This window comes from Stegostoma tigrinum, chromosome 1, assembly GCF_030684315.1.
Source record: "Stegostoma tigrinum isolate sSteTig4 chromosome 1, sSteTig4.hap1, whole genome shotgun sequence".
Lineage (NCBI taxonomy): Eukaryota > Metazoa > Chordata > Chondrichthyes > Orectolobiformes > Stegostomatidae > Stegostoma > Stegostoma tigrinum.
Window position 1 is genome coordinate 19,895,026 of NC_081354.1, and position 23,387 is coordinate 19,918,412.

The window sequence follows — 23,387 nt, forward strand, 5'->3', positions numbered from 1 at the left end:
GTTATACATATGCCCTGATGATTTAAAGTTCTACTTCCCCACCAGTTCTTTTGACTCTCCATTGACTAATTTTGGCTTTGTGAATACCTAAATTCCAGCCTTGGAAAAACAGAACCTTCCTTTAATTAAATATTAGAAGGACCAACAAAAACACTGCTCCCCCTATCATCTCCGTCTCTTCCCCTGGTCAGTGTCAGAGGCTGAACCAGATTAAGCACGTAGTCCACAGTGAAGAAGGTTATCTAAGATTTCTAAGGGATCTTGATCAACGGGCCAATGGGCTAAGAAATGGCAGATGGAGTTTAATCGGATAAATGAGAGGTATTGCATTTTGGTAAAACAAACAAGGGCAAGACATACAGTTAATGGTGGGCCTTGTCGAACGGATAGACCTAGAGATTCAGGTACTTAGTTCCTTGAAAGTTGCATCACAGGTACACAGGGTGGTTAAGAAGGCATTTAGCATGCTTGCTTTTACTGCTCAGGCCATTAAATAAAGGAGCTGGGATGTCATGTTGAGGCTGTACAGGACATTAGTGATGTCACTTTTGGAGCACTGTGTACAGTTCTGGTCACCTGACTATAGGAACCTTCTTCAATGATTAAATTAGAGAAATTTCAGAAAAGATTTACCAAAACATTTCTGAGATTGGAGGACTTGAATCAAAAGGAGAGGCTGGACAGGCTGGCACTTTTTCCACTGCAGCGTAGGAGGTTGAGGGGTGAACTTACAGAGGATTATAAAATCATGAGGGGCATAGCTAAGGTGAATAACAAAGGTCTTTTCCTTAGGGTGGGGGAGTTCAAAATTAGGGGGCATATTTTTAAGGTGAGTGGAGAAAAATTTAAAAAAGGACCTGAGGGACAACTTTTTCACACAGACATTGGTGCATATGTGGAATGAACAACAGTTACAACATTTACAAGATATTTGGATAGATACATGAACAGGAAAGGTTTAAAGGGATATCGGTCAAACGCAGGCAAGTTGGACTACTTTAATTTGGGAAACTTGGTTGACATTGGCAAGTTAGAACAAAGGATCTGTTTCTGTGTTGTATGGCTCTGTCTATAACTCCCTTTGTCCATACACATCTGAAAGGAACATCATTTTTAAGCACATACTTTTAAAATTCATATCTCTGACCAAGTACTTGGTTGATCTTCTGATATCTCCTCTTTTAGTTCAGTATTTATTTATTGGTGTTACAGCTCTGTAAGGTTTATTATAAAAGTTTTCTACATTAGAAACTCTGTACAAACAAAACAGAAAGACTCCCATATATGTAGTATCTTCCAATGAATCCAGGATGGGTCAAAGCTCTTTAGAGCAATGAAATGGTGCAATGTGGGAAACGGTGACACCCCATTTGGGCACAGCATGTAGCCATAAACAGAAGTGTGTTTATGCCCAGACAAAGCACATCTTGTGTGGTGTTAATTAAGGGCTGTATTTGCCAAGATACTAGTGGGACAACTTATGAACTAACACTGGGATTTTTTACATTCCTCTGAAATGGTGGTCAGGTTGTTGATTCAATTTCTCATTTGAAAGACAGGTCCTCCAACACATGCAGGACTCCCTTACCACTGAGTGACAGCCAAGATTTCTGCATTGATGTCCTGAAAAGGGACTTGAATTCAAAAACCTTGTGACTCAGGGAACAGTGCTACTAACTAAGTCACATCTGACACCATACAGTGCATGCCCAACAGCTTTCACTGCTTTTCACTCAACAATGTTCACATTTCACTGAAAAATGATGTAAAACCAGGTTAAAAAAAATGCCCAACAGCTTTCACTGCTTTTCACTCAACAATGTTCATATCTCATTCAAAAATGATGTAAAACCAGTAAAATAAACTCTACAAAAGATTATGGTTGCACGTATGAGGCACAAACTGTTTTCAGACTATCAATAAAGAGTTAAAAGAGCCTTTCTGTAACCATTCACTTTGTAGCTTGAACAAAAATCTTATATATGATCTTACCTGGTCTTTCTGTAAGTTTGCTTCTTCAAGGAGTTGAATGCTGTCCCGAACCTTGGCTATTGCCTCATATTTCTCTTCTTCCATCTTTGCACATTTTTCCTGAAGTTCACCAATTTGCATTTCAAGAGAAATTCTTTCTTTTCGCAACTGTTCTGAATCTTGTGCAGCTACACGGAGTCTGCAAAGGCAACAGTTAACATCCATAGAAGAATCCTATGTTTTCAGATTGGTTTAAGTTTGCTGCAGAAATAAACTGACAATTCTCCAAAAATGTTAACAAACAGCCAAGTGAATTCGTTCAGAGCAGTTACCATGCAGCCAAAGTATAAAATCAGGCAAAAACCTTCAACCAGATGGGACTGTCAGGAGTGAGACCATCAACCAGGGAAGTCCGACTGGAAGCAACTCCATCCTAGCCAAATCAGAGTGCAGTTAACCTGGTCTAACTAATGAACGGAGTTACTGTCTGTTTCAAATGATTGTTGTTACTGTTTTAGAATTTTGGCTACTATATATCATAACTCAATCTTTGGTTCAATAACTCTGATATCATTATCAAACAAAATTCTACGAATGATGAAATTTTCTTTTGACTCATCTTCAACTGCTGAGTGACAGAGTTCCGGATTTCAACTGTTATGAGAGAAGAAATGCACTTGACATCAGTTTTATAGAGGAAAAAAAAACTTCTCATGAATTACATAGAGTCTGTGGATTTATTTTATGACATTGTAGATAGAGGCTCTGCAGATAATGCTTGACCTCAGTATTTCCTGAGTATCCTCTTTTTTCATTTACGTCTGTATTTGTCTCTATATCAGAAGTTACTGAATTGTTTGAGTCCAAGAAGCCAATTTTATTAAACCCAGCACTCTATGCTGCTTTACCATATTTGAAATTTGAGTGTTTAGGTTTGGAAAGCAGAGTTCTCAGCGTGAGGCCGGGGTTGGGGGTTAAAATTGCATCAGAGATAATGGGAACTGCAGATGCTGGAGAATCCGAGACAACAAAATGTGGGGCTGGATGAACACAGCAGGCCAAGCAGCATCTTAGGAACACAGATGCTGCTTGGCCTGCTGTGTTCATCCAGCTCCACACTTTGTTGTCTCGTTTCCTCAGCACAGATGCAGCTTTATTGATAGATTGATGCTTAATCAGGCCATTCAGTATCAACAATCTGAGACAAATACCAATACAAATTTAAACTTTGCATGATACCTGCAATAGTATGCACAAAAAGAACTCAGAAGACAAAATGCTGGGACACTCTTGCAAATAACTACTCTGAAAGTCTTTATTAGTCTATTATTGTCACAACAGATATAATTTTAAAATTAATTTCTCAAGGTATAGATCATCATATTAAATGAACTCTGATTATTTTTATGATAACAAAGTGTGAAGCTGGGTGAACACAACAGGCCAAGCAACATCTTAGGAGCACAAAAGCTGACACTTCCGGCCTAGACCCTTCATCAGAAAAGGGGGATGGGGGGAGGGTTCTGAAATAAATAGGGAGAGAGGGGGAGGCGGATTGAAGATGGATAGAGGAGAAGATAGGTGGAGAGGAGAGTATAGGTGGGGAGGTAGGGAGGGGATAGGTCAGTCCGGGGAGGACAGACAGGTCAAGGAGGCGGGATGAGGTTAGTAGGTGGGAAATGGAGGTGCGGCTTGAGGTGGGAGGAGGGGATAGGTGAGAGGAAGAACAGGTTAGGGGGGCAGGGACAAGCTGGGCAGGTTTTGGGATGCAGTGGTGGAAGGGGAGATTTTGAAGCTTGTGAAGTTCACATTGATACCATTGGGCTGCAAGTGGAATATGAGTTGCTGTTCCTGCAACCTTCAGGAGGCATCATTGTGGCACTGCAGGAGGCCCAGGATGGACATGTCGTCTAAGGAATGGGAGGGGGAGTTAAAATGGTTCGTGACTGGGAGGTGCAGTTGTTTGTTGCGAACCGAGCGGAGGTGTTCTGCAAAGTGGTCCCCAAGCCTCCGCTTGGTTTCCCCAATGTAGAGGAAGCCACAACGAGTACAGTGGATACAGTATACCACATTGGCAGATGTGCAGGTGAACATCTGCTTGATATGGAAAGTCATCTTGGGACCTGGGATGGGGTTGAGGGAGGAGGTGTGGGGGCAAGTGTAGCACTTCCTGCGGTTGCAGGGGAAGGTGCCGGGTGTGGTGGGGTTGGAGGGGAGTGTGGAGTGGACAAGGGAGTCACGGAGAGAGTGGTCTCTCCGGAAGGCAGACAAGGGTGGGGATGGAAAAATGTCTTGGGTGGTGGGGTCGGATTGTAGATGGCGGAAGTGTCGGAGGATGATGTGTTGTATTTCGAGGTTGGCGGGGTGGTAGGTGAGGACTAGGAGGATTCTCTTTGGGTGGTTAGTGCGGGGGCAGGGTGTGAGGGATGTGTTGCAGGAGACACGGTCGAGGGCGTTCTTGACCACTGCGGGGGGCAAGTTGCTGTCCTTGAAGAACGTAGACATCTGGGATGTGCGGGAGTGGAATGCCTCATCCAGGGAGCTGATGCAGCGGAGGCGAAGGAATTGGGAATAGGGGATGGAATTTTTGCAGGAGGGTGGGTGGGAGGAGGTGTATTCTAGGTAGCTGTGGGAGTCGGTGGGCTTGAAATGGATATCGGTTTCTAGCTGGTTGCCTGAGATGGAGACAGAGAGGTCCAGGAAGGTGAGGGATGTGTTGGAGATGGCGCAGGTGAACTTGAGGTTGGGGTGGAAGGTATTGGTGAAGTGGATGAACTGTTCGAGCTCCTCTTGGGAGCATGAGGCAGCACTGATACAGTCATCAATGTAACTTAGGAAGAGGTGGGGTTTGGGGCCAGTGTAGGTGCGGAAGAGGGGACTGTTCCACGTAACCTACAAAGAGGCAGGCATAGCTTAGGCCCATACGGGTACCCATGGCCACCCCCTTTGTCTGCAGGAAGTGGGAGGAATCGAAAGAGAAGTTGTTGAGGGTGAGGACGAGTTCGGCTAGGTGGATGAGGGTGTCAGTGAAGGGGGACTGGTTGGGCCTGCAGGACAGGAAGAAGCGGAGGACCTTGAGGCCATCTGCTTGAGGAATGCAGGTGTATAGGGACTGGACGTCCATTGTGAAAATGAGGTGTTGGGGACTAGGGAATTGTAAGTTTTGGAGGAGGTGGAGAACATGGGTGGTGTCGCGGACGTAGGTGGGGAGTTCCTGGACCAAGGGGGAGAAAATGGAGTCCAGGCAGGTGGAGATGAATTCTGTCGGGGAGGAGCAGTGATGCCACCTGAGGGTTGCAGGAACAGCAACTCATGTTCCGCTTGGGAACCCTGCAGCCCAATGGTATCAATGTGGACTTCATAAGCTTCAAAATCTCCCCTTCCCCCACTGCGTCCCAAAACCAGCCCAGCTCATCCACTCCCACCAGTGCATCCCAAAACCAGCCCAGCTCGTCTCCGCCTCCCTAACCTGTTCTTCCTCTCACCAATCTCCTCCTCCCACCTCAAGCCGCACCTCCATTTCCCACCTACTAACCTCATCCCGCCTCCTTGACCTGTCCGTCCTCCCGGACCGACCTATCCCCTCCCTACCTCCCCACCTATACTCTCCTCTCCACCTATCTTCTCCTCTATCCATCTTCGGTTCACTTCCCCCTCTCTCCCTATTTATTTCAGAACCGTCTCCCCGTCCCCCTCTCTGATGAAGGGTCTCGGACAGAAACATCAGCTTTTCTGCTCCTGAGATGCTGCTTGGACTGCTGTGTTCATCCAGCTTCACACTTTGTTATCTTGGATTCTCCAGCATCTGCAGTTCCCATTATCTCTGATCACTATTTTTATGATATCCATGTTTATATTAAGTTTGCTGATTGGTACAGAAATACCACCACGGTTTTCAAAAATCCTAGGTCTGTTCTGAAGGAGTTCAATTAGAAATTGTCAATCGATTGTAAATTTTCATTGAATACTGATGCATAAGCTTCAACGACATCATCAATTTTCAAACCACATGAAGTTTGGGAATGTGATACGAAGTTTAATGGAAAATAATCCAACTTTCCCCAGAGGATAGTAAGATCATGGAATGCCCTGCCTGCACAGTAGTAGGCTCACCAACTTTAAGGGCATTTAAATGGTCATTGGATAAACATATGGATGATAATGGAATAGTGTCGGTTAGTTGGGCTTCAGATTGGTTTCACAGGTTGGCGCAACATCGAGGGCCAAAGGGCCTGTACTGCGCTGTAATATTCTATGTTCTATGTTCCAACTGTTCAATAATGTACACCTAAGAATTCAGACTTTCAAAGAGCAGTAATTGCTAAGAAGATTGAACAATATTAAATAAATGTTTAATTTTAATTTCTGTCTGGCCATTTTAATTATCTGCACTACTTTCCCAGATGACCATTCTTGGTACTGTGGGCTGTGCCAATTATACCAGTATGGGGTACTTTATAAGGATTAAGGGTCGGCATCTTGTTTTGGGCCTATGTAGTGATTAGTGGTAGAGGTTCCACAATCATCGAATATTTACAAAAGGGCACTGACTGCTCTTAGGCTACATGGTGCTTTATTGTACAACATCAGTAAACACAACAACATTTGGTAGGTATAGTTAACTGCATCAGCTTTATAAGGTCACTGTAATGCACTCAGATAGTGTTTGAGGCATCAGCAGAAATGGCTGGAGTGAATGTAACACAAAAACTAACCCTTTAGGCTCATTACCGTATACAAAATCACCCTCCTGCTCTCCAGCTATTTGTCACTCCATATTTATCAATCAAATCAAATCCCTACAATGTGGAAACAGGCCATTTGGTTCAACAAGTCCACACCGACTCTCTGAAGAGAAAGCTCTTTAAGCCATTATGCAGTTATGTTTATAATTATATAAATTTAACAATAACCATTTTCTCCCCAAAACTATAGCAGGTCTCTTGTTTGAGAACTGTAGACTCTGGTCTTGCTCTGTTTTTCACTTCTCCACTGAAGGATCTTTTATCTCTCAAATATCTTTTGCAGAGGATGCTGTACCTTCTAGACCTTATCAGAGGTCTACTGATGTATTTGGATGGCCTTTAATCCTGTGAGTTTCCTTCACAGAAGGGCTCCTCACTGGTAATGTGAGTAGTTGCTCCATAATAACACATGGGGTCTCTAATTTACAAAATATTAATCATGGAAAACAGTTGTTCTGTTGAAGCAATTACTTTACTGTTTCCTGGGATTCTGAACTGGACAGTATCTTTCTAATGAACTTTCTGTTCTGGATTATTAAACCAGGCAATTTCTTCTATTTGAATCTGTCAAGAATCTGTTGATGTTGGTATGGCACCTATGGTAGTCTATGCAGGTCATCTGCCTTGATTTGCTGTTCAGGCCAGACATCTTAAGTCCTCTTAGGTTTTTGACTGGTAAAGTAAAATTTGCCATTATCACTTGTGTTACTGAAAGATTGTTGCTTACTCAAAACAATGTTTGTCATTAGTAATGAGAATTCTCTGCTGCTGTAATATTTCATGAAAATGTTCTGCTGTCTGGTGGTAAAATTAAACATTCCTGAATGAGCTCAGGTAGGTTGCATTGTTTATTTCTGTTCTCAGTATTGGTGTTTTCTTGCAAACTTTGCTGAATTTTATCTTCTGATCTGTCTGTGATGATAGGAGCAATTTCCAGAGCTGCCAATCACGTCACAGACTCATACAGAACAGAAATAGGCCTTTATGGCCCAACTTGTCCATGCCAACCAGATTTCTTAAACAAGTCCCATTTTGGCACATATCCTTCGAAACCTTTTCTATCCATGTACCTGTCCACATATAATCTAACTTTTCATAATGAGTTGAGATTCTCAGTCTTTTAAGATCTCTGGCATCTATATCACAAACTGAGCTGTACGTCTGGAAATGCCCATTTGTTTCTGATCCAAAGGGAAGCTTGGATGCCTGGTCTTTCACTACACTGTCATACAATATTAAGTTGTCTATGATCGTGAAATGTTATTGGCGCTCAAAATACATGTCCTCAGCCAACTCAGTGGAGTTTAGATTTGGCCATCTTTCAATATAATACTGGTGAATGGTAGCAGAGTGTTGGTCACTCATTTTATCTTGTCAAATTTAGTTGTACCTGTTTGGTTTTGCTGGCCACTGTTTCTTCTCAGCCATATGCAACATTTCCACCATGCCACTATATTAACCTTAAAAAGATTCTACCCTCTCTTTGGGTTCTGGAATGAGTTGAGGAAGCCTGAAAAGAATGCCACTGTTTGTCCCTTGATTGGTTGGTTGACAATAGTTTACTTTTGGACCAGTGGTTTGACAACTGCTTCTTTCTGGGCTCTTGGAACTAGAGTCAAGAGTTGTACAGCATGGAAACAGACTTGTAGGTCCATTCAGTCTATGCTGACCATAATCCCAAAATAAACCAGTTTCATCTGCCCATGTTTGGCTCATATCCTTCCAAGTGGGACTCCTCCTTACTCCTTTAGAAAGTAGAGATTCAAACATATATCCTGGCTCAGAAGTGACAGGTGTTGATTGTGAATTATGACCATATATCCAAATATCTAATGCCTCCTGTGTTCCAGTGTAACTCGTAGCTTTCCGATACCCTTGACAGTCAATCCACCAATGCTGTAGAGTCACGTCACTATAGGCTGTAGCTTTTTATTTTTCAGTCATGTCAACTGTTACAATAGGAGAATGACTTCCGCACTGGTATCAAGCTTAAATTCAAAGTGATGTCCATTGTCATAAACAGGTCTATGAATACTGGATTGCTGTGATTGTCAATTTCCTCATTAAAGGCCTCAGTTATCATTTCTAAAAGAGGTTATTGTAAAATATTTTAAGGTTTTATGTTTATTTTGCAGCTCTTTAACTACATTCTACTTTTGCACTTTGTGTTTAGTTTTTAGGGAATTCTGCATGTAAAATGTTGTCCTCTCCACAATATCCAAACTTGTGCTCTTACATTTCTTCTCAACTGTACTGATTAATCTTTCGCCGTAGAAATAGTTTAATTCTGTAATATTACGATCATACTTTAACTCTGCTTTTCTTTAGGTTTTCATTCTTGTATTCACCAACTCTGTTTTAAGGTGGATTACAGTAGAGCTTGCTGGACTCTTACCATAACAATTGCTGCAGTATTCTTTCTATTTGCCAGTGCTTTAAACTGTATGCCTGTGATACTGTACTAAAGTTTTAAATAAAGCTTTGAATTTTAGTACTGGCTGTTTGGTCATAATTTACCTCTCATGTGGTCGGTTTGGGACTTGGGAAAGAACCAGAGGGTGGGGTTGGGAGCCAGGGAGTGAACAGAAGAGACACAGAGGAGTACAGGGCCTCCCAGCTCCTGGGCTCTCCTTCTCACTGTTCTATCCCTCACCCTGTAGCGTCTGGGCCCTCTTCCCTTTACACTCCTTGGGTTCATAACATGACATCCCATATAATGTCTACTTTTTGACATCAGTGCTAGAATTGTGCTTTCCCAAAGAAGCATACATATGTCGTTGCCTGTAGTTGTTGGTGTCAGCAAACACTGCCTTTCCCAGATGATCACTTCTGGTGCCTCATGCTATTTGCTAGCTCTACTAATGAAGGTATTGGAGGGGAGTTGCTCTTGGTAGTTCACTGCCATCCATAATCATTTGTCTTCGGTTCATCATTAGTGGTAAAAGATAGATCGCTGTAGAATTTTGTAATAGAGAAACCGATCTTAGATAACAGCAAGGTTTATTGCAAGATAGCAAAACCTACTCTGCATGCGGCCACAGATAATTACTAGGATGCGATGGAACTGGTATAGATTCATTGGTTCCCACCAAAAACTACAGTAAACTACCTTTCTTTACCAAGAGACCATATATAACATCAGAAAGGCTGGAAGCAATGTAACAGGAATATTAATTCTTCAGAACCATTATCTTCAATAATATCACCAAGGTTAATACACTGTGCAATATGCCAGTTTGGTATACTGTAGATATTGTAGGTTAATTGGCTAAGTGAAAGCTTTAAAACTCATTCTTGAGTCCATGTGTGATTTTAATTAACAGGCTTAAAATGATAAGATTTGCAAAGCGGAAAATTGGTATAAATATTTTGGGAGAGTAACACTGGGAACTACCTAAGATTTAACTTACAATTCTCTGTTTAATGAATACTTCCAGGGAGGCAAAGTAGTAAGATAACAACGTTGTTCTCATTTATATGCCATCTTCAGTTCATTATATTGAGTGGCAATATAAAGGAGCGTGTCTTCCCTCTACATTAGCATTTGGGAAACTTGCTGTTTGTTGGGAATGAACCCTAATGCTGATTATAAAAATGAAATGCATTTAATTCTGAATAGCTTTTCATAAAGCCTCTAAATGAAAAAAAAAATCATGCTTACAAGATTAGGGTAACTGAATGACAAAGAACTTGTTATTGCTATCTGTGTAGTAATACCTGGCTTCAAACTGGGTTATAGCAGATTGTAATTGTTGCAATCGTTTATCGGAGGCTTCCTCTCTCCCTAGGGCAGCTGCAGTTTGCTCCATCTAAAGATAAAGAGAAAACCACACCACTCTAAAATGAGCACAAGTATTTTTAACTAGTGTGTAAGGCTCAATATTAATGTGTTATTACCAATTACAATCACTATAAATAAGAGGAAACAAAGCAGTTTCCTCCCATTAGCACTAATACTTGAAATCTTCTATCTAATCTTACAGCCATGTGATGCTAATTCACAGAGGATGAACTGAAATGTGGTTTTGGGCATCACCAAAACATTTTGATGGGATTTTTGTTTGGGGCAATGTTAAAATGCAAGTTCAAAAATCAAACTTGCAATGGCACAACAATGGTCCTTCTGCTCTAATATTAGTAAGTACTCCACCAACAAACCGAGCAGTGCAATTTTGCTTAAATTATGAACAACATGTGCATTATGTTTATCTGTACACTGCAAAGGAAACGGAGGCGATCTGAAGAAAGATGCTTTGCTACATTGGGTGATGAAAACAGATTAAATTGTAGCCTTCAAAAGGGAATTAAACACTTGAAGGAGAAAAATTTACAAGAAGAATTGGGGATGACATTTGTTGGACTGTGCTTTGAAAGAGCTAACACAGCTTAGTGGGGTCGAAGGCTTTCTTCTACTATAAGACCCAATGATTTTATGAAAATGACATTAAGTGGAAATGATGTAGAATATAGCCAGTGACACCCATCTTTTCTTTTTATAAAACATCGGAATGTGGAACTTAGTTTTACATTTTTCTTCACCAAGCTGATATCTTCCTCAAACTTCAGATGGAGGGATTCCCAATCTGATGATGGCTAATCCTGTACCTCAATGCCATATTCCCTCTTTCTCTATATACCTCCTGATGCCTTTGAGATCTAAAAGAAAACTCTTTCTTAACTCAGTTTCAGTAACTTTTGAAAAAAATAATTTGATTTTAGACCTACCTTTGTTTATTTCACATTGCTTTTGCAATGGTCAGGTGACTACCCAGGCCATCTTACAGCCATGTTTCTTTCTTTTTGAAACCATTTTAGTCCACAAAGGCTTGGGGACTGAAATCAGATGATGCAAGTTGGAACTTGATACTCTATATTTTAACTACTATATTGATGATCTAGATTTGAAAAGATTAGTTCAATATGATGACGACTAACAAAATGATACCTGTGCTGTGTGGCTTGGAAGGGTTGTTTGGAACATTGGACACTGAGGAAAGAAGTGATAAAAGGGATGGCATCACCCGTCCTACGATTGTGTGGGCGGGGATGATGTGTCGCGAAAGGTTGAGAACGGGACAGATGTGTCTTGGAAGAATAGTCCCTTTGGAGCATTGAGAGGGGAGGCAATCTGAAGAACTGTTTGGTTGTGGTATCACAGTGGAGATGGTACAAATTACAGAAAATGATCTGTTAAATGCGGGGTTAGGGCAAATGGAACTCTTATACAGCAGACATGTGGGGAATGGGTTGGACATACTTGAGACCCCAACAACCATAGTTTGGGAGAATTCCTCAGTTCAGAAAAAGGGAAGACACATCAGATGCTTTGTTATGGAGAGGGGCATCATCATGCGAGATTACACAAATGCTTAAACAGAGAGAAAGGAGTAGAAACCTTACAAATGGAAAGGCGTGAGTAAGTGTATCGAGGCAGCTTTGGGAGTTGGTGGATTTCTTTGAATATTAGCCGACAGCCTATCCCCAGAAATGGAGACACAGAAGTTAAGGAAGGGATGTGTTAGAAATTGACCATGTAAAGATGAGAGAAGGATTGAAATTGGAAGTAAAGTTGATTAACTTCTTCAGTTTTTAGGGGACACCCAGGAAACATCAACAATATAGTTATCACTCTACTGGAAAAAACAATTGTGGGAAGTGTTCTAAGTAAGACTGGTACAACAAAAGTGCCACAAAGCCAACAAAAAGACAGGCATGCTGGTACTCATGAAAGCTTTTATTTGGAGGAAGTGAGAAAAGTGAAAAATTATTCAGTGAGAGAATGAGTTCAAACAGACAGTAGAAGATATTGTGGAAGGGGTCTGATTGGGTCACTGTTCAATGAAGAAGCAGAAAGCTCTCACACCATCGTGATAGGAGATAGAGATATAGAGAAATTACATGTCCATAGTTGAGAGGATGCGGTTTGGGGCAGGAAACTGGAATTGGTGAAATTACATAGGGTATCAGAAGAGTCAAGCTTGTCAGTGGAAACAGATTAGACAAAGGGGGAAAATATGTCAAGAAGAATAAATTCAGAGGGTCAGGTGTAGGCTGAAATGACAGGTCTCGTTGGACAGTCCAGAGTTCATGGGCCCCCACGTGGATCAGCACAACAGAAGGATAATACTGTTATTCTTTGATAACAAACCTATAATGGTCAATTTTCTACAGCAGGCTGCATCATAAAGTACAAATATTTTATAACCTACAAATCAAAAACATTTATGTTTCATTCAAATCTAAAAGAGAAGGAAGGCACTGTCCACTTATATCGATAAGATGCTTTACAATAAACTACACAATAAAAATATCTAGATTATAGTTGCCACTTTGAAGACTTTACTGGTGAGCATTGAATCCAGAGAAACCGCTTTGGTTTAAAACAAGAAATCAAAAAGATTGTAACATGGAACTTCTCTTCCGAGTATCTTTATTCAAGACAACGTGCAGATTACACAAAACTTCTACTGTCAATTTTGTATCTTAAGACGAGAACATTTACGTACATTTCTCTGCATGTCTTCTTGCATCCTTTGCATCATTTTGTTCATTTCTTCCACTTTCAAAGTTGCCGTTCGCAAATCCAGCTTTGCCTTCCTGTTGAAAAAAAAATTTGAATAAGTTGTACAACTGCAGTGTGCAATTGAGGATACATTATATTGATGAAGCATCAGCTTGGTTCACTTTATCCTACCATCGTTTGAGCCAAAAAGGTTGAGCCATAGGTTCAAACCCATCTCTAGGATTTGAGTATATAATCCAGGATGACTTTTCAGTTAAGTGTTGGCGGATTGTTGCATAATTCATCGTGTCGTCTTTTTAAGGTCTCAGTGAAAATTTGTAGCTTGGGTTGTGGATGCAATTGCTTGTTAGTTCACTGAGCCGGTTGTTCTGTGGCATGCAGATATTTCATTACCCTTTTAAGCAACATCATTAATGCGACCTCTAATAGAAGCATTGGTGTTCTGCTTCCTTCCAGATTTATATGATCTTCTGGTGTGATGGTCTTGTCACTTCTGGTTCTGTTGTTTTAGCCACTGTCTGTATGTTGGGGTCTATTATCGGTGTGCATTGAGACAAGTGAATATTGACTAGACACAATGAGAGCCATCAGTTCGACTGGGACAAAGTGGCCATACTAGGACAAGTGAACACTAGACACGCAAGGGAACAAGGGCGTGACACCACCCACGCCCTCCACGACTTCCAATTCCCTGGCCCCCAACACCTCATCTTCACCATGGACGTCCAGTCCCTATACACCTGCATTCCGCATGCAGATGGCCTCAAGGCCCTCCGCTTCTTCCTGTCCCGCAGGCCCGACCAGTCCCCCTCCACCGACACCCTCATCCGTCTAGCTGAACTCGTCCTCACCCTCAACAACTTCTCTTTTGACTCCTCCCACTTCCTACAGACAAAGATGGTGGCCATGGGCACCCACATGGGCCCCAGCTATGCCTGCCTCTTTGTAGGTTACGTGGAACAGTCCCTCTTCCGCACCTACACGGGCCCCAAACCCCACCTCTTCCTCCGGTACATTGATGACTGTATCGGCGCCGCCTCTTGCTCCCCAGAGGAGCTCGAACAGTTCATCCACTTCACCAACACCTTCCACCCCAACCTTCAGTTCACCTGGGCCATCTCCAGCACATCCCTCACCTTCCTGGACCTCTCAGTCTCCATCTCAGGCAACCAGCTTGTAACTGATGTCCATTTCAAGCCCACCGACTCCCACAGCTACCTAGAATATAGCTCCTCCCACCCAACATCCTGCAAAAATTCCATCCCCTATTCCCAATTCCACCGCCTCCGCCGCATCTGCTCCAACGATAAGACATTCCACTCCCGTACATCCCAGATGTCCAAGTTCTTCAAGGACCGCAACTTTCCCCCCACAGTGATCGAGAACGCCCTTGACCGCGTCTCCTGTATTTCCCGCAACACATCCCTCACACCCCGCCCCCCCCACAACCGCCCAAAGAGGATCCCCCTCGTTCTCACACACCACCCTACCAACCTCCGGATACAACGCATCATCCTCCGACACTTCCGCCATTTACAATCCGACGCCACCACCCAAGACATTTTTCCATCCCCATCCCTGTCTGCTTTCCGGAGAGACCACTCTCTCCGTGACTCCCTTGTTCGCTCCACACTGCCCTCCAACCCCACCACACCCGGCACCTTCCCCTGCAACCGCAGGAAATGCTACACTTGCCCCCACACCTCCTCCCTCACCCCTATCCCAGGCCACAAGATGACATTCCACATTAAGCAGAGGTTCACCTGCACATCTGCCAATGTGGTATACTGCATCCACTGTACCCGGTGTGGCTTCCTCTACATTGGGGAAACCAAGCGGAGGCTTGGAGACCGCTTTGCAGAACACCTCCGCTCAGTTCGCAACAAACAACTGCACCTCCCAGTCGCAAACCATTTCCACTACCCCTCCCATTCTCTAGATGACATGTCCGTCATGGGCCTCCTGCAGTGCCACAATGATGCCACCCGAAGGTTGCAGGAACAGCAACTCGTATTCCGCTTGAGAACCCTGCAGCCTAATGGTATCAATGTGGACTTCACCAGTTTCAAAATCTCCCCTTCCCCTACTGCATCCCTAAACCAGCCCAGTTCGTCCCCTCCCCCCACTGCACCACACAACCAGCCCAGCTCTTCCCCCCCCACCCACTGCATCCCAACACCAGTCCAACCTGTCTCTGCCTCCCTAACCGGTTGTTCCTCTCACCCATCCCTTCCTCCCACCCCAAGCCGCACCCCCATCTACCTACTAACCTCATCCCACCTCCTTGACCTGTCCGTCTTCCCTGGACTGACCTATCCCCTCCCTACTCCCCACCTATACTCTCTCCACCTATCTTCTTTTCTCTCCATCTTCGGTCCGCCTCCCCGTCTCTCCCTATTTATTCCAGTTCCCTCTCCCCATCCCCCTCTCTGATGAAGGGTCTAGGCCCGAAACATCAGCTTTTATGCTCCTGAGATGCTGCTTGGCCTGCTGTGTTCATCCAGCCTCACATTTTATTATCTTGGAATTCTCCAGCATCTGCAGTTCCCATTATCTCTGACACGCAAGGGAATTCCTGGAGGCCTGGTTCTCAACTTAGGACTCCATTAACAAACACATTGAAATAGACCCCATATACAGACTATCGCTAAAACAACAGAGCCAGAAGTGACAAAACCATCACACCAGAGGATCATATAAATCTGGAAAGAAGCAGAACACTAACACCTCTATTAGAGGTCGCACTGATGATGTTGCCTGGAAGGGTAACAAAATGTCTGCATGCCACAGAACAACCAGCTCAGCGAGCTAACGAGCAATTAATTGTGCCAGCTCTTAGATTTTATCCAAATTCTGTCAGCAATTTCAATTGGGCATTAAATGACCTTTGTCAGCTAATGTTTGTCCCTCAACTAAAAACCATTGCCTAGTCTTTCATCTCTGTTGCTGTTGTGGGACTTGATTAAGTGTATTAGGTGCCATATTTGCCTACATGAGAGAGAACTGCTGTATTTTAAGTGTTGATTCTAAAGTCCTTTGAGAATACGACAAAAATGTTTAATAAACTCAAGCAAATTCTTGATAAAATTTTGCATTTTAACATCTAGTACCTTTTTAAAATACAGCTCTCATGGTGAGCAGAACAATTCACAACTTCTTTCAGCACAATTCTAGATCTTGAATTCTTGTTGCTTCATTTTAACTGAGGGAGTGGGTGCCAACATCTGAACCCAAACCAGCTTGATTCACTGATTTAATCATCAATGACAGCAATCATGTAAATAACGGGTGCTTATCAATAATGAAGTTTTCTATGTTGTGGCTCATTTCTTGGTACAGCAAGGTACCAGAAATTTTTTTCAAGAAACTATATTGGATTTGGATTGCAATAGATATAAATTTCAGATAAGGACAGTATGTATTTCAAAACATCATAGATCCAACAAATTGCAATACTTCCGTGCTTCACATTTCTGTCTGTTACGAACACTGGAACAGATGGAGATCATGGAGAGCATCAAAGTCTGTTCCACCATTCAATTAGATCATAGCTTGGCCTAGAATTCACAAGTGGTTGACAATGGTTGGTATGTGACACAATTTATTATTGGTACATTTGTTATCTAATTGTTTCCCACATTTCTTACCAAGTAAGTACAAATCAGAATTAAATGGTAATCACCATTATCAATACGCCTGTTGTCGTGTTGGTATGGTACTATTCGAGCAGAGATATATTTAAGGGAAGCTAGAGAAATAAATGTGTAGAGGAAGGAGTTGAAGGTTAGGTAGAGTTAAGTAATGAGAAGTGCAAGGAAATTAATTGCATTAAAAAGCATATCACCATTTAGGCTAAATGATATTTCCATGCTGCGAGTACACCAGCATCATATCATTTGAAAATGGTATAAAGAATACAGAACATAGAAGCATTATCTGCCATCTTCACAAACCAAGTTGATTACTGGCCGAAGAACAATCAAAACTGCAGGAGATGAATGTTTGATAACAAGGCGTAGAGCTGGAAGAACACAGCAGGCCAAGCAGTATCAGAGGAGCAGGAAAGCTGACGCTTCGGGTCGAGGCCCTTCTTCAGAAAATCTGAAGAAGGGTCTTGACCCAAAACGCCAGCTTTCCTGCTCCTCTGATGCTGCTTGGCCTGCTGTGTTCATCCAGCTCTACACCTTGTTATCTCAGATTCTCCAGCATCGGCAGTTCCTACTATCTCTGGAGCTGAATGTTTCCCTGGTTGCAGCTCAGCCAATGAAGAATCAGACAACTGAGGGGAGGTAGTGGTAGTATTTGGATCAGATGGCCTGCTTTCAACTGACTACAAAAGTTGTGCCAAATGGACATTGTTGTAGCGAACATTCATTTCACATTGTAAAATAAGTTGGTCAGTTTTAAGTGCTAATCCTAGAGACTTCTATTTCAGATATCCGTAATACATATCAGACATCCATAATGTGTTACATGAACAGTTAGCTTAAGTAGAAACATTTTTGATTAAAAGGAAGGAAAAAAGAGGAACATCGCCCTATTTATCTATTAGATTCCATATCCAAAAAAAAGTTTGCATTTGTTCAAGATATCTTGTGAAAAATCGCAGTTACCCATGTGCTAGGGTTTGCTCACTTTGAAAGTCTGAGATGTCCTTCCACAGTAGTCTAATGAAAGCACTGAACATTGAAATTTTTACCAACAGTTCCTCCTTTACATTATGATTACATGGTGTTTGCTTGATAAATTCTTCAATCTGATAGTCCATCATGGAGTTTTGTCGCTTTTTCCAATTAACCCTAAGATGATTCAAAAGACCAATTCAAACATTTTAAGATGTCCATTATGTACCATAACAGGAGTGCACAGATGGTATCAAGGCAGTTATGTACTGACAGTGTCAGAAGTACATTATTTTCAAGAAATAGTTAGACATTGCTCTTGGGGCTAAAGAATCAAATAGTGTATGGGGAGAAAACAGGAACAGAGTACTGAGTTCAGTGATCACATTAACAGCAGAGCAGACTTGAAGTTCTTAATAGCCCACTCCACTTCTATTTTCCAAGTTATTTGTGAGAATAACAGAAAAAAAACTGAACAAAGGCAAGTGAATGAAGTTGAGGTAATGATCCACTAAATAGCAGAAAAGGAAGATTTCAGTGGCCCCTAAGCTCTGATGTTCCATGTTCAAAACAGATACACAGTTTATTCACTTGAAGAACGTAATAGTTTTCCCATTTTCTTATTCATATTTCTGAATATTGTAATGGGTACACATTATTGTGACAAAAGAGAATTTTATCAAGGGAATCAAACCATGCTCCCGAGCCCATACTGCTCAGCAGTAGAACAAGTTGTGGTACTAGAGCACCAAGAAGTGCCGATGCGCTTCCAAAGCTGCTGGACCGATCAGTTGCATTGTGGAGACACCCTCAAAAAGAGAGAAGTTTAAAATAAAAATTCAGTACGACCAAGCTGGTAGGGTCCTCAAATTGGTAGAGAATTTCCTCAGAATAGTTCACTGGGGCTGCGAGGATGGCTTTTACTGCCCTCAGTGCTGGTGGGAGTGATGTGTTATTGGCACTGACCCTCCTTTTGGGCATGCTTTGGGCCATGGAGTTTTTCCATCATAACTCCTCTCTCTTGCTAGTCTGGTCATGTGCGAGTTGTTATAGTATCATAGCTGGTCGGGAGGTTGCTATCCTTCTTTTAAAGGTGCAGTTCCAACATTGCTCACCATTTCCGTTATGCTACTGAGACTACTGAGTTAACAACTCCTTCACTGGCAGGCAACTCCAAAGAGCAGATAGTCATCCTGAATAGAAATGACAGTTCTGACGGCAGCAAGCTAGTTTCCTACCCTTTATAAATAGGGATTCTGGGTCTTGCAGAAGGAGAATTGTATTATTCTTGCTTTTGAGCTCATGAGGGGGAGCCCCACTGTATGGAAAAAAATCTGATCTGCAGTTTAGCATTATATAAGAGGATCAGTTTATTAGTTAGTGTAGTTAATTGATATTTCTCCATATACCTAATGTTAGGAGCAGTTGCTTGAAACTTTTAACCTTCCTCACAACAGACAGACCAGTAATGAATGCAGATCCTAGTTTCCTTAGGTTATTTCATCAAAAACGTTTTATGTTGTGCAGTCATATCGACAGTTTGGAAGAGAACAAATTTCACATGGAAACCAATGTATTCCTACGTAATTTTAAGAAAAGGTCTTTAGCAATCCTTGGAAGAAATTACAGAAATGAAGGTTTACCACACCTGTTTCTAGTTAAAATAAAAATGACTAGAAGTATACAACATGCCGATCAGTTAATGACTATAGTAAAAGGTCATCTCTGAAATTTGAAGCAGATGGCATCTGATATTTCTGATTATTTTAATCCTAGAATTTAGTAATTTTTCCTTTTTATAGATTTATTTGTTGGGTAACTTTTGTGTAATTTGAATATAGGTGAACATCCACTGTAATATTTTCTTGTAATGAAATGCATGCTTAACTTTAACTGTGCTGAAATACAATAAATTTATACGTACCTCAATTCTTTGTGGTGCTGGTCCAGTTCCGAATTCTGCTCAGTCACTGTATTCATAACTTGCTGATTAGTCTGTTTAAAACAGGAAGGAGGAAAAGCTATTATAGCTCTTTAGGCTCATAGGATGGTTTAATAACCTACATATGGTTTAGGAAACAGCAGAACCTCCATGCTTTTAAAGTCACAACCCCCATACTATTTAAAAGAACAGAGACCACTTCATGAATGGAAAAAAGGACTGATCTGTGTTTATAGGTAAAGCAAAAATACAATCACTATCACAAACAAAATCAGAAATACATACTATTTTAAAACTAAAGTTCTCTATTTTCTGAATGGCAAATGATGATGCAGTTTTTAAACTGTATTGACATCATTTGCACAGCCACTGCAAACTAATCTGTTCAAACATACAAATAATATTGACGTTGAGTACTCCAGTTAATATTTGGTTGACTCAAGATTGGAAGAAATGATGCTGTCTATGTGGGACAAGAAGAGGAATGAGCTTGTAGTTATAAAGTGTCTTTCAGTATATAGAATATTAAGCACTTCATAGAAAATAGACTGCTTTTGATGTGGTTTTACTGTTTTGAAGGCAAATATGGCAAGCAAATTGTACCAGCAAGGTAACTCAAAGAGCAAAGAGCTCAATGACTGGCCGGTCTGTTCAGTAATGTTAGTTCAGCTACTAATGTTGATCAAGGCATAAAAAACATCAACGTAGCAGCAAGAGTAGACAACTGACCTCAAACTTATTGTGCCACCTAATAAAATCATGGCTGATCTGCTTGTGACCTGAACTCCACTTTCTTGCTTGTCTCTCATAACATAGAACATTACAGCACAGTACAGGCCCTTCGGCCCTCGATGTTGTGCCGACCTGTCATACCGATCTCAAGCCCATCTCACCTACACTATTCCATGTACGTCCATATGCTTGTCCAATGACAATTTAAAGGTACCTAAACTTGCGAATCTACTACTGTTGCAGGCAAAGCGTTCCATTCCCTTACTACTCTCTGAGTAAAGAAACTGCCTCTGACATCTGTCCTATATCTTTCACCCCTCAATTTAAAGCTATGTCCCCTCATGCTCGCCGTCACCATCCTAGGAAAAAGGCTCTCCCTATCCACCCTATCTAACCCTCTGATTATTTTATGTTTCAATTAAGTCACCTCTCAACCTTCTTCTCTCTAATGAAAACAGCCTCAAGTCCCTCAGCCTTTCCTCGTAAGACCTTCCCTCCATACCAGGCAACATCCTAGTAAATCTCCTCTGCACCCTTTCCAAAGCTTCCACATCCTTCTTATAATGCGGTGACCAGAACTGCACACACTACTCCAAGCGCGGCCGCACCAGAGTTTCGTACAGTTTCACCATAACCTCTTGGTTCCGGAACTCGATCCCTCTATTAATAAAAGCTAAAACACTGTATGCTTTCTTAACAGCCCTGTCAACCTGGGTGGCAACTTTCAAGGATCTGTGTACATGGACACCGAGATTTCTCTGCTCATCTACACTGCTAAGAATCTTACCAATAGCCATGTACTTTGCCTTCCGGTTACTCCTACCAAAGTGCATCACCTCACACTTGTCTGCAATAAACTCTATTTGCCACCTCTCAGCCCAGCTCTGCAGCTTATCTATGTCTCTCTGCAACCCACAGCATCCTTCGTCACTATCCACAACTCCACCAACCTTAGTGTCGTCTGCAAATTTACTAACCCATCCTTCTACGCCCTCATCCAGGTCATTTATAAAAATGACAAACAGCAGTGGACCCAGCACCAACCCTTGCAGTACACCACTAGTAACTGGTCTCCAGGATGAACATTTCCCATCAACTACCACCTTCTTCTTTCAGCAAGCCAATTTCCAATCCAAACTGCTATATCTCCCACAATTCCATTCCTCTGGATTTTGTACAATAGCCTATTGTGGGGAACCTTATTGAACGCCTTGCTGAAATCCATATACACGACATCAACCGGTTTACTCTCATCTACCTGTTTGCTCACCTTCTGAAAGAACTCAATAAAGTTTGTGAGGCACGACCTTCCCTTCACAAAACCATGCTGACTATCCCTAATCAATTTATTCTTTTCTAGATGATTATAAATCCTATCCCTTATAACCTTTTCCAACACTTTACCAACAACTGAGGTAAGGCTCACTGGTCTATAATTACCAGGGTTGTCTCTACTCCCCTTCTTGAACAGGGGAACCACATTTGCTATCCTCCAGTCGTCTGGCACTATTCCTGTAGACAATGACGAGTTAAAGATCAATGCCAAAGGCTTGGCAATCTCCTCCCTGGCTTCCCAGAGGATCCGAGGATAAATCCAATCCGGCCCAGGGGACTTACCTATCTTCACCTTCTGAAGGATTTCTAATACCTCTTCCGTGTGAACTTCAATCCCACCTAGTCTAGTAGTCTGTATCTCAGTATTCTCCTCGACAACATTGTCGTTTTCTAGAGTGAATACTGTTGAAAAATATTCATTTAGCGCTTCCCCTATCTCATCTGACTCCACACACAACTTACCACTACTATCCTTGATTGGGCCTAATCTTACTTTCGTCATTCTTTTATTCCTTAAATACCTATATTCCTTCAAAAATCCATCTAAAGCAGCCTTGGATATGTTTCAATAACCCAGGTCCACTGGTCTCCTGGGCACAGAATACTAAAGATTAATGATTTTAAGACAAAATCATGCCTATTTTAAATGTAAGATCCCCTAGTGTGCAACGGTGGCGCCTTTTCCATAATTCTCTCACAAACACTCTCAGTATCTATCTTGTTGAGGCCTCTCAAATCTTGTATGTTTTAATAAGATCACCTCTCATTCTTCTAATCTCTGATGACTATAGATCCATACTTGCATTTAAGACACCCTTTCACACCAGGAATCAAACTAGTGAATTTTCTGTGAACTACCTCCAAAGCAATTATCTCACCTTTAACTCCACACATTACTGTTGGCGCGTCAATGGGCATAATACTCTAGCAAAACTTCCACACTTTATTGAACAAAAACAGAAGTTGCTGGAAAAGCTCAGTAGATCTGGCAGCATCTATGAAGGGAAAAAAAAAATCAGGGTTAACGTTTTACCCCTTCCTTGGGTCACTGGACCCGAAACGTTAACTCTGACTTTCTTCTACACAGATGCTGCAGACCTGCTGAGCTTTTCTAGCAACTTCTGTTTTTGTTCCTGATTTACATCACGCGCAGTTCTTTCATTTTTATTTCACACTTTTATACTGTCTTGCCGTAAAGGCCATAGCCTTTTTAACTACTTGTGGAAACTGCAATATAACCTATGATTGACAGATAAATCTAGCCAAACACCGAGGACATCTTTTACTTCTTCTAAAAAAAGTTTAGATCTTTCACTTCCACCAATTCAAGCAAATGGAACCCTGATTTAATGTCACTTTAGGTATGTAGCATTTCCTCCATGTTGTGACAAAAAGTAGCTAAGAATATGTTATGAAAAATGACTTGTACTTTCAAAAGTACCTTTAATGCTGTGAAGCATCCCAAAGGGTTTCTCAGAAGTGTAATCCAACTAAAAAAAAAGTTGATATTGAACCAA

The 23,387-nt window shown here is 41.8% G+C and overlaps 1 protein-coding gene across 2 annotated transcripts in view; it reads right to left on the bottom strand.

Annotated features, from left to right (window-relative positions):
• The window catches only part of sclt1 (sodium channel and clathrin linker 1), a 102,386-nt gene that overhangs the window by 46,488 nt on the left and 32,511 nt on the right, over positions 1 to 23,387 (bottom strand). For both annotated transcript variants that reach the window (XM_048530592.2, XM_048530584.2), the window contains exons 10-13: positions 19,786 to 19,856; positions 13,223 to 13,313; positions 10,434 to 10,525; positions 1,993 to 2,170 (exon numbers count right to left, since the gene is read on the bottom strand). In XM_048530592.2, the coding sequence (XP_048386549.1) occupies positions 1,993 to 2,170; positions 10,434 to 10,525; positions 13,223 to 13,313; positions 19,786 to 19,856 (432 nt within the window). The remainder of the gene's footprint in view (positions 1 to 1,992; positions 2,171 to 10,433; positions 10,526 to 13,222; positions 13,314 to 19,785; positions 19,857 to 23,387) is intronic.